Source organism: Phycodurus eques, chromosome 1, assembly GCF_024500275.1.
Source record: "Phycodurus eques isolate BA_2022a chromosome 1, UOR_Pequ_1.1, whole genome shotgun sequence".
NCBI lineage: Eukaryota > Metazoa > Chordata > Actinopteri > Syngnathiformes > Syngnathidae > Phycodurus > Phycodurus eques.
In genome coordinates, this window is record NC_084525.1 from 7079496 (window position 1) to 7095742 (window position 16247).

Below are 16247 nucleotides of genomic sequence, written 5' to 3' on the forward strand. Positions count from 1 at the left end.
CAAATACACGTATACAAATGTATGCAAAACTCCTGACTTTGAAGAAAGTTGTGGAAAATTGTCGAAACAAATCCTCCTCTCATTAGTCAGGAATTTAGCATTAGCATTCCATCCAATACATGAACAGGAGTGATCATGCATACATCTTCATTGTTAACTAGAAGCCAGGCAAAAGAAACAAATAAAATTATACGCCATATCCATATTTTTTGTTTCACAATGTTATGACGTCATATCATGTTGGCCAACATACGTGAAATCCTTTTTTTCAAGGTCTCTGCACTTTTATCCAGCTGAACAAACAAGAAATAATTGTAATCATTTATTTTTGCTCCATACAGCAGGATGCACTGGACATCATGTTCACAAGCATTATTGATTGATTTTATTCACACAGCAGTTTTATCAATGACTAGATCTGTGTTGTAAATGTTTGTTTTCTAGTCATGTTAGGATATTATACAGTATAGTTCTACAATCTAAAACCACGAGTGAGACATTCACATCAACCAACTTTCATTTATACTCTTTAGTCAGATCCATTTTATCACTGTGTCAGTATTTCTACCTTTTATTAGGCCTTCGAAGCACCCAAGTGGAAAACAAATTTATTTACAGAGCTAAATGGTCAACGAAGATCAATAATCCCGGCTCTGCAATCCCAAACGTCATAAACAATTGTGCACACAAAGGTCTTGACAATCGATTGAGTGCATGTGTTCATATTTCAAAGTGCAACAGGTCCAGTGAATGTATATTTCATATGTTGCAGCAGGAGAGATTGCACTCACTAGCGAGTTCTTTTGCAGTTTGAATGAAAATGATAAAAGATGGATTGGACCTCACTTTTTCTTACAAGCAGGACAATAACTGTGAGATGATGATGTGAGATGAAAGCACTTTTCAGCACAATAAGAAGAAAACTTTTTTTGGGCTGCTGGAGCCTATCCCAGCTATCTTCGGGCAGGAGGCGGGGTACACCCTGAACTGGTCACCAGCCAATCGCAGGGCCCACATAAACAAGCAACCATGCACACTCACATTCACACCTGCGGGCAATTTAGAGTCTTCTATCAACCTACCATGCTTGTTTTTGTGGAAGTGGAAGGAAACCGGAGTGCAGTAACAACATTTGTCTTGCACCTGCAAACACGGAGGCGCAGAACATGGTCCACTCGGACTCGATCTCCCCCGGAATATGAGCAAACTTCTGTCGGAGGTGGGAGTTGAAACTCCTTCTGACAGGGTATTCTGCCAGACGTTCCCAGCAGACCCTCACAATACGTTTGGGCCTGCCACGTCGGACCGGCATCTTCCCCCACCATCGGAGCCAACTCACCACAAGGCGGTGATCAGTTGACAGCTCCGCCCCTCTCTTCACCCGAGTGTCCAAGACATGTGGCCGCAAGTCCGATGACACGACCACAAAGTCGATCATCAAACTGTGACCGAGGGTGTCCTGGTGCCAAGTGCACGTGTGGACACCCTTATGCTTGAACATGGTGTTTGTTATGGACAATCCGTGATGAGCACAGAAGTCCAATAACAGAACACCGCACGGGTTCTGAACGGGGGGCGTTCCACCCAATCACGCCCTTCCAGCTCTCATTGTCATTGCCCACGTGAGCATTGAAGTCCCCAGCAGAACGATGCAGTCCCCAGCGGGAGCACTCTCCACCCCCTCTAAGGACTCCAAAAAGGGTGGGTATTCTGAACTGCTCAGGACCCGTCCCCCCACCCGAAGGCAGAGGGAGGCTACCCTCTCGTTCACCGGGGTGAACCCCAATGTACAGGAGCCGGGGGACAATAAGTATACCCACACCTGCTCGGCGCCTCTCACCGTGGGCAACTCCAGAGTGGAAGAGAGTCCAACCCCTCTCGAGAGAACTGGTACCAGAGCCTAAGCTGTGTGTGGAGGCGAGTCCAACTACATTTAGTCGAAACATCTCAACCTCACACACCAGCTCGGGCTCCTTCCCTGCCACAGAGGTAACATTCCACGTCCCTTGAGCCAGTTTCTGTAGTCGGGGATCGGATCGCCATGGTCCCCGCCTTCGGCCACCGTCCACCTCGCACTGCACCCGACCCCTATGGCCCCTCCCACAGGCAGTGAGCCCACGGCTGGGCCCCATTCGTGCAGGCCCGTCCACCAGGGGCTCACCTTCGAGCCCCACCTCCAGGCCTGGCTCCAGAGGGGGGCCCTGGTGACCCGCGTCCAGGCAAGGGAAACCTACATCCATTATTAGTTTTCATCATAGGGGTCTTTTAGCCGTCCGTTGTCTGGTCCCTCACCTAGAACCTGTTTGCCATGGGTGACCCTATCTGGGGCGTGAAGCCCCAGACAACTTAGCTCCTAGGATCATCGGGACACAAACCCCTCCACCACGATAAGGTAACGGCTTCCAGGCTTTTTGCTTCCCATCAATTTCCATTGAGTATTTGTGGGGTACTGGCAACAAAACTTGCTGTGACCGTTTGAAATTGTGTTAAAAAGTTAGAATATTAAAGTTCAGACAAGAGGATGAAAAGTCCAACACTGTAAGTTTAGTAAATAAAGGTTACATGGATGTGAATGCCTCGGTTCTTGCTTGAGTGCTTTTGTTGCATTTTGTGTCTTTTCCCAGACTGTGGAGGCTCTACGGGGAATCACTGTCATCCAACAGGGGCAAAGTCTCATGCACAGGAGGATTATGGGTAGTGAGAGCTTGAACTCTCAGGTGCTCGGCCTTGGATTTGGCAGGAGCCTCATAATATCGCTGGGGCCAGATGGTCCCTCCCTAGAGTCGGCTTTTCACATGAGCGCACACCCAGAACGCTTGCAGAGGAAAAGCACACTCTGCTGACAAAAGTACTGCAGTTTGACACTTTTTCTGTCTGATGACCATGAGGATGAGGCTTCATTCCAGCTGCCACAGGTAGGCCACAATTCAATATGTTATTTATTCCCGTATATCCACTAACACATTGCGTTGAGGTTTTAGTGTCTCATGAGAAACACAAAACAAAATACTGGAGAGTAATTGCTGTACATTCAAAAGTGTTTCCATTGTGGATAAAGCACTTTTACAAATGAGAGGACTTGGCATTTGAGGATGGTTCACATGCTAAAGCTCCTCTAATTCAATTTGCCGAACGTCAGCTGTGCCTGAACAGCTTATCTGGCTCTCCTCTCACAATAAGCCAAGACCAGCGTTAGCGTCACTGTGAGTACATAGTTTAAAAATCCACTTTGCACGTCTGCTTGGTGGAATTTGCTCAATGTGGTACCACAGTGTTCAAACCAGCAACAATGTGCTCCTCCTGTGGGTCATTTCCTCATCTGTATCCTGCATGCGAGCAAAATGTTGAGAGGAAGTCCAGTTTCCTCATCTTCTTCCTTTACAGAGAATTGCAAAAGGAAGGGACTGTCTGAATAGCTGTCAGGAAAATAATTTGTTTTCTTTCTGCAGGTGTTCCGCGAGATAAAAAAAAAAAAAAAAAAAGTTAAATGCACATCAATCTACACGCACGGACGTCCCAGCTTGCCATCCACCGTGACCAAGTTGGCTCTGCGTGGATGGCATCACTATACCAGCTCCAAGATGGCATTTACAGTAGTCAACGCCACTGAGGAGTTGCTTGCCGAGGTGGATATATGTATGTTTGAGAATAATAGTCGCCATGAGGTCGTCCCGTCCATTGTCTGCTTCGTCTGCCTTTCATTCGGCCTCATCTACTGCTTCCTGGGTATGTAAATAACATCTCACAATTACCTTAATAATGGGTACACATAATCCCTGCATGCACAGTGAGCTAATACACAATGATAATCACCAAGATACACTGACAGTGATTTGCAGTGTATATGGACTAAATGATGTAATAATAAAATCAACAAATAACCACAAATGAAATTAAAGCATTGTTGGTATCAAATCCAAACTATATTTGCTAAAAATGAAAACAAAAAGCCACACCTTCACCGTAAATCCTAGCTAATGCCTATAATATATGCTTACTAAAACATGCAATGATAAAAAAAAAAAAGTATTCATCACATGTATATATTATATTCAGTATTGTTATTTTATACAGTTATATAATACTTGTATCAATATGTAATCAGTTCTAAGACTGTGCATGACAACCAACCATGATTTAAAAATATAAGGCCAAACATTTTCATTATGGCACATGCAACCGTACAACAAATATCACAGCAATGTAAAAAAGTAAACCTTATTTTATGATATCGCTAACACTTGCTTTTCTGATATTTACTGCCGTACGTACAGTCAACAGAGTCGCCCTTCCTAAAGTGGCTTCCCAGGCGAGATTTTTTTGTCTTTAACTTATAATGTCACCCGCATTAAAATATACTGTAAAATAACATTTCCAATCAATTAGAAATTCTAACTTGAAATAAATAAATGAAAAACCTACTAAATACAGGTTGTCGACTATGCATGCAAAATATACAATGTATTTTTTCTGAAATTATTATCAGATACAAATTTATCGCAGTGAAATGTTGATTAGCAGTTGCAAAGAAGCAGTTGATTGCAGTTTAATATGCCATGTAGAAATTCTAAGAATAATTGAACAGTAATAATGTATACTTCAACACTGATGTAAATCTTAAACAATTAACATGATTTAGACAATTTAAACTCTAACAACGAACAACTAGGGTTTAAAATCTGATAAATAAATGTGAAACAATATTTTTAGTAGTTTAGTATCTGTTATAGCATTAATTGGGCATGGCTTTGAATTTGAATCAATGTTAGCGTTTCCATTTGAAGAGGTAATAGTAATAACTATTTTTTAAAATTTGATTCGTGATTTCCCCCCCCAATTTTATGGCGGTCCCTGGAGGCCAGAGCGTCCTAATCGTTTGCATAGCTTATCGGCTCTTGACTGTCAACATGACTGCTGTGAAAATGTTCTTTATGACAAGACCAATCTGCATAATTAGATCCTTAAGGGAAAGGACGTGTGAAATTAAAGACACAGTACACTGACCCAAAAAAACATCTTGTAAATTTGACACACCACAGAAAAAAAGTGTTGTCAACCAGTCTGCCAACTTTGAATGAATAAAATAATCCACAATTATATAATTATAATTGTTTTTTATATTTTATATATAATTATATAATTATAATTGTTGTAATTATATAGATGTGGAAAATGGATGGATGATAAAGAGAGCCCGTGCTCCAGCTGCAGGCGTGTCCGCTGAGTGCGCTCTGGCAAACAGAGTGGCAACTTCTTGGATGAGCAGACGCCATACTGGCGAGCTCTCTGCTTCATTAGCTCGCTAGCCAGTTACCTTGTTAGCTCACGAGCTAGGGCATTTAATATTATGCGCTACTTTGAATGTTGGTCATAAGCGTAGATGGAGAGGTATATATTTTTTTGAAACGGTACACTCGGTGTGAAAAGTTTGAGAACCGCTGCTGTTAAAAATCCAAGCAAAAGGAAAAACAAAAACAAAAATGTAAGTGTGGCAAGTGACAGATGTATTGTGGGTTTAAGGTGGAGACAGATGGGTTTGATTGGGCGCGACAAAAGAAGTGACACTTGTCCGCTGCCTGACGTCAACATGCAGCCCAAAGCTCACTCGATTCCAGCAGTGTTGCTGTGTCGCGGTGTTTAACCTTTGGCCTTAATCTTGAAGTCATGTGACAGTCTGCAAACACCCAGCTTTCAAAGTTTATCTGTATTTGTACATATTATTTTGACCACTCTTTCTGAATATACACAAACATTAGTTCAGGCTGCACAAGAAACATCGGTCAATTACGTTTCTATTTCATATTTCTTTTTTTTAAATGTAACAAAGGAGCTTTTAAAGTAAGTTACAAAAGACAGATGAGGGAGGGGGTGACAGGAGAGAGGGTAACAGGTGCACTTTTGCCCCAAAAAGAATGTTATGATTGATGATGGATAACCCCTGACAGACAGAGCCCTAGTGGTATTCCAGCAACTGCTATTTTGCCCTGAATGAGAAAAGTGGCCTTTGTGACATTTTTTTATTTATCAATATTTAAAAATTGCCCTCTCTGTCATCAATTACCCCCTTGCCCCCATAGTGTTTTGGTAGCCATCCAACCATCCATTCTTCCATTTTCTTGCGCTTATCCGGTGTCACGTAGAGCTCTAAGCGGAGAAGCTCAAACTTTGTCAGACTTGCCCAGAATCCTCATTAGGGCCACGGGTGAGCTGGAGCCTGTCCCGCCTAACTTTGGGTGATAGTCGTAGTAGCACATATGAACAAAGAAGCAGACAAACATTCACAGTATCCGGAGAAAAAAAACACAAGCACAGGAGAGAATATGCACGGGAAGGCCACAGCCAGGATTTGAACTCCCACCCTCAGAACTGACATGCATTTTGTTTGTACCCCAAAAGTAGACTTTCAAAAGAGTTCCATCTGTGTTATGACAGGGTACCGCTGTTTCAAGATGGTCATCTTCTTTTCTGGCTTCCTGTTCGGATCAACATCTGTCCTCTGGCTGTACCACAGTGAGACCCTGCTGCAAGTTCACCCGGGGGCCGAGACCAAAACCGGGATTGGCCTAGGCGCCGGGGTGCTCTGCGGCCTGGCGAGCATGCTGGTGTCGACGTTGGGTCTCCTCCTCTGTGGCCTCCAGCTGGGCTGCCTGCTCTCCTGCACCACCCTAGTGATTATTGGACAGTTTTACAGTGTCACGCCCGTGTGGGTGCCCCTCAGCGTCATCATGGCTGCTGGCATTGCCACGGCTGTGCTCACACTGCAGTGGCAGAAACTGTTTGTCATCATATACACATCTTTTTTTGGTGCCACCACTGTGGTGCTGTGTGTGGATTACTTGCTGGGCGCCTTTATGCTGCTCGATCAGGTTTATGATATGTTTTGTCAAGCATCCCCACTTCCACTCTGCTGGTTCAACTGGGTTATAACTGGAATTTGCCCTCTTTTCGGTCTGACAGGCGTGTTGACACAGTGGAATTTTACTTCCAAAGGAGCATCACATACAAAGGGTGAGGGTTGTTGTTTTTCACTTGTCAGATATGCCGCTCTCCACTCGTCATGACTCTCAAATTTGTATGCTCCGCAGCTGCGCATAAAAATCGGAAGAAACATGCCAAGAAGCATAAATACGCAGAATTCAGAAGAAGACAACATTACCGTCGGCGTGGGCCTCCGCCTCTAAAACGCTACGCTGGGGACGTCCTTGCACCGGTCAGTTTACAAGCAAAGTAACACTTGATGAGAAAGATTTTAACTTTATGTGTAAATAAACTACTCACAAAAAAAATTACTGGATATTCAGCTTGTAAGTGAAATTTCTGGATGAATTTGAAATACACTATAACCTTTACAGGTGAACCTAATTTGATCTTCTCTAAACTTTGGAATGCACAGATACGATCTTTTCATACTTCCGTGAAAAGGAGTGCAATGGCAAAATTCACCACAGGTGTTTGAGCCATGAATCGACCAATACATTTCCTGGTGCGAATTGGTATTGAAAGTAATGCAGGCCTATGAGAGGCACAAGCCAATGCAAACTGTAGGCCGGTCCCAATCCCGGATAAATGCACAGGGTTGCGTCAGGAAGGGCATCCGGCTTAAAATTTTGCCAAACAAATATGAGCGTTCATCCTTAGAATTCCATACCCGGTCGTGACCCGGGTTAACAATGTCCGCCACCGGCGCCGTCAACCTGCAGGGCGCCGGTGGAAATTCAGCTACTGTGGGTCGAAGTCGAAGAGATGGAAAGCGGGTTCTTCGGCAGAAATAGAAGAGGAAAGCATAGAGGCTAGAACTGAATGTGGGGACTTTGAATGTTGGGACTATGACAGGAAAATCTCGGGATTTGGTTGACATGATGTTTAGGAGAAAGGTTGATATATTGTGTGTCCAGGAGACAAGGTGGAAAGGCAGTAAGGCTAGAAGTTTAGGGGCAGAGTTTAAATTATTTTACCATGGTGTAGATGGGAAGAGAAATGGAGTCGGGGTTATTATAAAATAAGAGTTGGCTAAGAATGTCTTGGAGGTGAAAAGAGTATCAGATCGAGTGATGAGGCTGAAACTTGAAATTGTGTGGTTAGTGGCTATGCCCCACAGGTAGGATGTGACCTAGAGGTGAAAGACAAATTCCGGAAGGAGCTAGACAAAGTAGTTCTGAGAATCCCCGACAGAGAGTCGTGATTGGTGCAGATTGTAAGGGACATGTTGGTGAAGGAAATAGGGGTGATGAAGAAGTGATGGGTAAGTACGGCATCCAGGAAAGGAACTTAGAGGGACAGATGTTTGTAGACTTTGCAAAAAGGATGCAAATGGCTGTAGTGAACACTTTTTTCCAGAAGAGGCAGGAACATAGGGTGACCTACAAGAGCGAAAGTAGAAGCACGCACCTTACTGACTGTAAGGTAGTGGTAGGGGAGAGTGTGGCTAGACAGCATAGGATGGTGGTGTGTAAGATGACTCTGGTGGTGGGGAGGAAGATTAGGAAGACAAAGGCAGAGCAGAGAACCATGTGGAGGAAGCTGAGACAGGACGAGTGTTGTGCAGCTTTTCGGGAAGAGGTGAGACAGGCTCGTGGTGGACGGGAGGAGCTCCCAGAAGACTGGACCACTGCAGCCAAGGTGATCAGAGAGGCAGGCAGGAGAGTACTTGGTGTATCTTCTGGCAGGAAAGGAGAGAAGGAGACTTGGTGGTGGAACCTCACAGTAGAGGAAATCATACAAGGAAAAAGGTTAGCTAAGAAGAAGTGGCACACTGAGCGGACCGAAGAGAGGTGAAAGGAATACATTGTGGTTTCATGCCGAGAAAGAGTACCACAGATGCATTATTTGTCTTGAGGATGTTGATGGAAAAGTACAGAGAAGGTCAGTAGGAGCTACATTGTGTCTTTGTAGATCAAGAGAAAGCCTATGGCAGAGTACCCAGAGAGGAACTGTGGTACTGCATTCGGAGGTCTGGAGTGGCAAAGAAGTATGTTAGAATAATACAGGACATGTACGAGGGCAGCAGAACAGCGGTGAGGTGTGCTGTAGGTGTGACAGACGAATTTAAGATGGAGGTGGGACTGCATCAGGGATCAGCCCTGAGCCCCTTCCTTTTTGCAGTGGTGATGGATAGGCTGACAGATGAGGTTAGACTGGAATCCCCATGGACCATGATGTTTGCAGATGACATTATGATCTGCAGTGAAAGCAGGGAGCAGGTGGAGGAATAGTTAGAAAGATGGAGGTATGCACTGGAAAGCAGAGGAATGAAGATTAGCTGAAGTAAAACAGAATATATGTGCATGAATGAGAGGTTGGTGGGGGAAGAGTGAGGCTACAGGGAGAAGAGATAGCAAGGGTGGAGGACTTGAAATACTTGGGGTCAACCGTCCAGAGCAATGGTGAGTGTGGTCCGGAAGTGTAGAAACGGGTTCAAGCAGGTTGGAACGGGTGGAGGAAGGTGTCAGGTGTGTTATGTGACAGAAGAGTCTCTGCTAGGATGAAGGGCAAAGTATATAAGACAGTGGTGAGGCCAGCCATGATGTACGAATTAGAGAGAGTGGCACTGAAGAGACAACAGGAAGCAGAGCTGGTGGTGGTGGAAATGAAGATGTTGAGGTTCTCTCTCGGAGTGACCAGGTTGGATAAAATTAGAAATGAGCTCATCGGAGGGACAGCCAAGGTTCGATGTTTTGGAGACAAAGTTAGAGAGAGCGGATTTGGATGGTTTGGACACGTCCAGAGGAGCGACAGTGAGCATATTGATAGAAGGATGATGAGGACGGAGCTGCCAGGCAAGAGAGCTAGAGGAAGACCAAAGAGAAGGTTGATGGATGTCGTGAGGGAAGACATGAGGGCAGTTGGTGTTCAAGAGGAGGATCCAGGCAATGGGCTTACATGGAAAGGGATGACGCACTGTGGCGACCTCTAAAGGGACAAGCCCAAAGGAAAAGAAGAAGAATTGGTATTTGAACAGTCCTCTACAAGTATACAGTACAACATGCTGTGCACATTTTAACATTGTGAAACCATGCGAGATAACACCCGTTACATTTCCTTTTAGGTTCATCCTGAAATTTCACCCGAAATCTGAATAGCCCTAACCTTTTCCTCACCATTTTTCACTCTATGAAGCCCTACTCCGATTTTCTTTGCAGAGTTACCTGCGCAGCCTGCAGGAGCGCCAGGCGGGAACGGGCTCGTCCACTAGCAGTGACAGCACCATCACACACACTCTCATCGACTTTGACTTTGAAACAGGCTCCATGGTGTCTTTGACTGCAGCCTCGCCAGCTTGTATGGTGTGAAGTGATTCATAACAGGGAACTGCAGTTACCTAGATGGGACAGTCCCATTCTTGCATATTTTTTGCACATGCAGACATGCTTGGTATGATGAATATGAAATATTTCATTATACTAAAAGAAATGTTTTATTCATTTAATCATGACTCCACTATACAGTTAAAAATATGTGGCACACATGTCATGTGTGGGTTCACTGTAACATGCAACATACACTATTGGAAATATAAAACAAACAACAAGGCCCTTTCTTTGCAAAAAAAAAAAAAGATTTATTTTAAGATATTAACATTTATTTATTTTTGAACACCCCAAACATAGCTGAATATATTGGCAATGTAAATGTTTGTAAATTACCACACAACACTATCAACAAGATCCAACCATCCATTTTCTGAGTCGCTTCTCCTCACTAGGGTCGCAGGCGTGCTGGAGCCTATCCCAGCTGTCAACGGGCAGGAGGCGGGGTACACCCTAAACTGGTTGCCAGCCTATCGCAGGGCACATACAAACAAAACCATTTGCACTCACATTCACACCTACGGGTAATTTAGAGTCTCCAATTAATGCATGTTTTTGGGATCTGGGAGGAAACCGGAGTGCCCGCAGAAAACCCACGGAGAACATGCAAACTCCACACAGGCGGGACCGGGGATTGAACCCGGGTCCTCAGAACTGAACCCGGGTTCTCAGAACTGCTCTAACCAGTCGGCCACCGTGTCGCTATCAACAAGATGAAAAAACAAAAACATATTGCAATAGAAATAGTAAATATAGTATATTTTTTAAACATGAAGCAACGGTTTTGACAGATGATTTTGCAACCATGCTTTACTGTTTAAAAAGCAACAATATGTAGTAGTTTCATAATCCACACTAACTTGTAATACAGTAGTGCCTTGAGATACATGCTTCATTTGTTCTGTGACCACACTCGTAACTTAAAACGCTTTTATCTCAGATAGTCTTCCCCCATTGAAATAAATGGAAATATCATTCATGCCATTTAACTTACAAGTTGAAGCAAAAAAATAATAATCTGAACGAAGGCTCGTATCTCGAAAACCTCGTAAGTTGTGTCACTCGTATCTTGAGGTGCCACTGTATATGGGAAATCAGCATCTGCCATGCCATTGTGAGGTGGGTACACTTTGCACTATATATGTTTAGGCTCTGTACGCCTTCCTTACTTTTTTTCCTATCACACCCAAGAATTATTGCACCAAAAGTTATGGTTTTGCATTGGTAGTCTTGAGATTTCGTTATACCCTGCAACCTGTGCCAGATATGACAACAAAACTGAGCCTGTTTTGTTTCTGTCTTTTGTAGGTAGTGTTCTTTTCTTTGTACACACCCACGTCACTGGCAAAATTACCTTTTTGTTCAAGAAATAAAAAAACAAGTCATCACTGAAATAACTTGAAAGTGGCATTTACTGAAATTCATCTTGACAGGTCACAATGCTTGTGCACGTCGGTTAAGTTTGTGTTGAATCACTAGTGCCCCCTGGTGGTAGTGTTTACAAGCATTTGAAATACCCTGAGGCACTTCCCAAGAGTTTGGGGATCATAGCTTGTGGTAAATTTATGGCTTAAACTGGTAATACAGGCAATTATCACTTTTAGTCAATTATTCATGGCTTTTCACCAGTGGTGCCTTGAGATACAAGTTTAACAAGTCAGGTCACTCAAATCTCAAGGCACCGCTATTTTTTCCAGTCGGGCTCAGTCTCAATGCTACGCAAAGAGCAGGGGTCCAACTGGAGTTCAATCTGCTGCTTATGAGCCAAAAAAATCAGAACAAGATCATTTTGTTGCAGCATGTACTTTTAATAAAGATGGTGCCTTGGCTGTGATCATTCAAAAAGCACACACGTCAACAAATCACTTCCTTTCTCATTGTTTTTTAAAAGGTATAAAATGGAAGAGACAGAACATAGGTTGTTTTTTTAAAGATGTTTACAACTGAACATCGGGGCCAAGCTGAGTGTAAAATGTAAATAAATGGGCAGACTTGGCATGAGTCACTACTCAGTGTTCATCATGAAGACGTAAAATGGAGGCTGGAATCACAGAGGATGACGTCAACCAAGTTTGTCCGTTCTCACGAGTGGCGTTCCAGCTGCTCTAATTCGTCTCGCAGAGCTGCTGCCCTGGCCAACTTTTCCAACTGATCCTGCGTTGGCTGCTTTATTTCCCCTGAGTCCACCTTCTGCTGCAGTTCCTCCACCTGACGCAGCTTCTTTCTCATATTCTTAATTTTCTTGGCTTTTTCCACTGCAGGGGAATCCTCTGCCACCGCCACCTTGAATGAGTGCGCACCGCCCTGTGAGATGGTCACATTCTCAACAGCATCAGCGAGCGACGCCACGTCGACCTCGTTCTCCTCCAGCTCCTGCTGCTGCTGCTGTTGTTTTCGCTTTTCTTTACGTTTCAGGTTGCGTTTGACTGACTTGGAGAGACCAGCGGTGTCGTTGTCCGCACATCCCGGGATCTTTAGCTGGTGTGGTGGCTCGGCATCAGATGCACTCAGGCCTGGTGGAAGACCTGGTTTATTCTTGAAGAACTTCACGTATTTGTTTTCATAACTGAAACACAAAGAGCGAATCCGAACATTACAAAAATAAAAACACATATCATCCCATAAAGCTGTTGGGAACAAGTTCACTTACACTGGGACCTCTTCTTGGGGGACGTAGCCTTCCTTCACCCGCCGCGGTTTCCTCCACGTACCGTCCGGTCGCTGTGTGGCGGCAATGTATTTTCCTAAAGAACAACCACAAATAACATTGAAGGTAACTGTCAAGGACGCAAACACAATTATAAAGCTTACATTTGTTCCATTAACACACGGGATATAAAAAGTCTATGCACCTCAGTTCAAATGCCAGATTTTTTGTTATTAAAAAAATGAGACCAAGATAAATTATTTAAAAACTTTTTGCATCATTACTGTGGCCCATAAACCGAACAACTCAATTGATAAAGAAAAATAAAAAATTAAATATTTTAGAGAGGAACAAATGAGGTAATGTGGTTGCACAAGTAAATACAGGTACAGTACATCAATGAATTCGAATGGTGTCAAAAGCTTAATTTAGTTGGGTAGTTTAATTAAAATTCCATATTATAGAGAGGCACGACACAGTGAAATAGTTCATGATTTTTTCATATATACAGTACTGTGTATTGGCCCCTTTCCTCACTTTAAGATCATCAAACAAAGATAAATATCAGACAAACATAGCCCAAGTGAACAACTGTTTTTAAATGGTGACTTCATCATTGGGGCCATTACTTTTTCACAGCACTGTATATGTCAAATTTTGATGATTATAGCTTACTTAACTTACTGACCCCAAATTCCCCATCTCTAGAAACTATTACGTAACACACAATCAAGAAACAATGAAAATTATTTTTAACACAGAAATTTGGCAGGAAGTGTTTAACGAATCTATATAATGTATGTGTCCTGAAATAAATGAACTTTTTCTTTTTTACCATATTTTAATTGAGATGTACCTTCATATTGTAAAGCATCTCTGAGCATGCTGAGATAAATTATCCAATTCCACTTAATTGGTCCAAAAATTATTATATAGTTACTGCAAATAATTTATCTTGGTCAGCTATCTGTGCAAGCGACATACAGTGACCAGCAGAGCAATTAGATGCTCTTCCACTAGAAGGCAGAAGCCGTAGGGCTAGGCGATCAATTGAGATTTAATCCTGACTTTGATTTTGGCTTCCTAAAATCATAAAAACTTTATAATCGAAGAAAAACTATTAATGTGCCAAACAGCGCGGTGTGTGTATGCATGTTTCTGCATTGCAAAAGCACCCTGAATGCGCCTTGTGTTGCTTGCAGCAAACGTTATTCTGCCCTCCCTAAGCGTCTTCAAGATGTTTACTGACACCCCAGTTGGAGTTACTGCAAAACTAAACACAAAAAAAAAATAATTACACACACGGTATATTTCAAAGCAGCACATACCTCGTATTAGAAACATCGTCATCTTAATGCTAACACTCAATGGAAACCCCTATTGACGGGCTAGCAAAAATAAGCATTGGAAGTCATGGGAGGGTTTTACCTTCAAATAATGAATATGCACACACAAACGCCATAGCAACACGTACAGATTGGTAATATGACAATACTCACAGACATATATTAATCCAAATCTGTGAAAAACAAGTGATAATGATAAAGTTATATCGCGACTTGCTTCTTCTACTCTTTATTATCTTAATGCAAGGGTGCCACACTGCCCCTAAGAGGGCAAGGCGCGCACATCAGGTACTACGGGTATTTATTTTTATTTGCTATTATTTTTAATATATTATTTCATTTGTTATTAATTTATTTTCTGGTTGTTCTTTTAAGTTATACTCAAAGTTGAGTTTCCGTAGTTGAATGCTGTTTTGAAATCAATGAATAATTGTGTGTATTCATCATGATTTCATTCATTCATTCATCTCAATATCAAATTATTTCCATTATTTACTTTCCATAATCACCCATCACTAGCAAAAGGTACACAATTAACCTGTGTATCTGAATATAGTTAGTAAACACTGCAGTGCACAGTAGTACTGTAATGCTACAGTCAAGCACTGTTCCCCACCATAACGTTCAATCAAACATACCCCACTTGTCCCTCTTCTGGTGTCAGAACTGAATTGTATTCACATCCACCGGCTCATATTACAACTGATTAGCAACAGCAACAACGAAAAAAAAAAAAGGGTTTAAAGGAAGTTTGGCGCTCTTCTCGTACGAGAGGACGCGGGATAGCATCCCGCTAACTAGCAGCTAGCCTCCGAGCAACAACAGGGAAAGACATTTGCATTCAAACAAAGCAGCGTTGCTGTTGCCGAACACGCAGCAGCTGGAAAATAAAGCCGTGGACCCCAACTGCAGCTGCTTAGTAAATGATATCTGATTGTTACGTTTTATTTCCTTTCACATATACTGTAATGTGCCACATGCACCGGGCTTACCAGATTCATCTGTAACATAGGGGGTTGCCATTTTGAAGAGCTCTGTTGCCCTCCGTGGGTCAGTCCCAACGTCGCCCCCAAGCTCCACACTCCGCGTCCCAAAACAGGCAGAGACTACAAGACCGTTAGCATAATAAATTCATGACGTTGGCCTCGAGGTGGTCCCTCTCGTGACAACATTCGATGTTAACGCAAGAACGAGTGGCAAAGTAGACCAGGTGTGCGAGAACATGATTTTGTCATCGGGAGATGCAAGCCGGCAAAACAAGCGAACGCTTTCTCCGAGCGCGGAAATGACGACAGATTTAGGGTTGCCAGGTGTAACTGGAGGAGGAACTGTCTGCTTGCTAGATTTATTTATTTATTTATTTATTTATTTTTATTTACATTTCATTCATTGTCATTGATACTTTTTTTAAACTATAATATCGTGACTTATGTGTGTTTGGATATTGTTGTTAATAACACATTTTATTGTCTGAACAAACTGGAATGACTGACTGTTATTCATATTATACACAATTTCAATAAAATCTAAAAACAACAAAAACAGCAGACAATGATCCATAGTGTTCATGTCGTGGAACAGTCAAATGAAAAGAAAAAAATGGATAAATATCTGGCTGCTGTGACCATTCAGCTTGGAATATTTTTATTTTATTTTATTTTTACGTATATTTTATATCATCACGTAAAGTGAAGTGGAATTTTTCTGTCCATTCAATGGACATCATCAATACATCACAAACATAAAAACAAAAACATTGATTCATTACAATTCAGAGCACATATATGTCAACATCCGCACTTGCTCTCTCATTGATACTTCAAAACAAAACAAATGATCATTACATCACGTAATACGATTTCAGTTATTCGCCAAACATTATTGTTTCAAGATTCTCCAACTTCAATTTTGTTACAGGCTTTGTCAACACATCTGCCACCTGTTGGA

At 42.6% G+C, this 16247-nt stretch overlaps 2 protein-coding genes across 3 annotated transcripts; one reads left to right on the top strand and one right to left on the bottom strand.

Moving 5' to 3' along the window:
- Window positions 1-2757: 2757 nt before the first annotated feature.
- LOC133401749 (transmembrane protein 198-like) lies at window positions 2758-13532 on the top strand. Of its 2 annotated transcripts, none has more exons than XM_061675086.1 (5): window positions 2758-2915; window positions 3450-3726; window positions 6433-7008; window positions 7086-7210; window positions 10140-13532. In XM_061675086.1, the coding sequence occupies exons 2-5, from the start codon at window positions 3582-3584 to the stop codon at window positions 10287-10289; spliced, it is 996 nt and encodes a 331-aa protein (XP_061531070.1). In that variant the 5' UTR covers window positions 2758-2915; window positions 3450-3581; the 3' UTR covers window positions 10290-13532. The 2 variants fall into 2 exon arrangements, with proteins under 2 accessions (XP_061531070.1, XP_061531079.1); XM_061675095.1 differs by lacking the exon at window positions 2758-2915 and adding an exon at window positions 3137-3203.
- Window positions 12088-15580, bottom strand: pym1 (PYM homolog 1, exon junction complex associated factor). Its single transcript, XM_061675109.1, has 3 exons — window positions 15293-15580; window positions 12958-13051; window positions 12088-12873 (listed from the first exon to the last, which is right to left on the bottom strand). The coding sequence occupies exons 1-3, from the start codon at window positions 15321-15323 to the stop codon at window positions 12390-12392; spliced, it is 609 nt and encodes a 202-aa protein (XP_061531093.1). The 5' UTR covers window positions 15324-15580; the 3' UTR covers window positions 12088-12389.
- Between the last annotated feature and the right edge of the window lie 667 nt (window positions 15581-16247).

Coding starts and splice junctions, on each gene's coding strand:
- LOC133401749 (XM_061675086.1), top strand. CDS start 3,582: ATGGCATTTACAGTAGTCAACGCCACTGAGGAGTTGCTTGCCGAGGTG. Junction 7,009..7,085: donor AGGAGCATCACATACAAAGG/GTGAGGGTTGTT, acceptor TATGCTCCGCAG/CTGCGCATAAAAATCGGAAG. Junction 7,211..10,139: donor CTGGGGACGTCCTTGCACCG/GTCAGTTTACAA, acceptor TTTTCTTTGCAG/AGTTACCTGCGCAGCCTGCA.
- pym1 (XM_061675109.1), bottom strand. CDS start 15,323: ATGGCAACCCCCTATGTTACAGATGAATCTG. Junction 13,052..15,292: donor CTATGTTACAGATGAATCTG/GTAAGCCCGGTG, acceptor GTTGTTCTTTAG/GAAAATACATTGCCGCCACA. Junction 12,874..12,957: donor CCCCAAGAAGAGGTCCCAGT/GTAAGTGAACTT, acceptor TTTGTGTTTCAG/TTATGAAAACAAATACGTGA.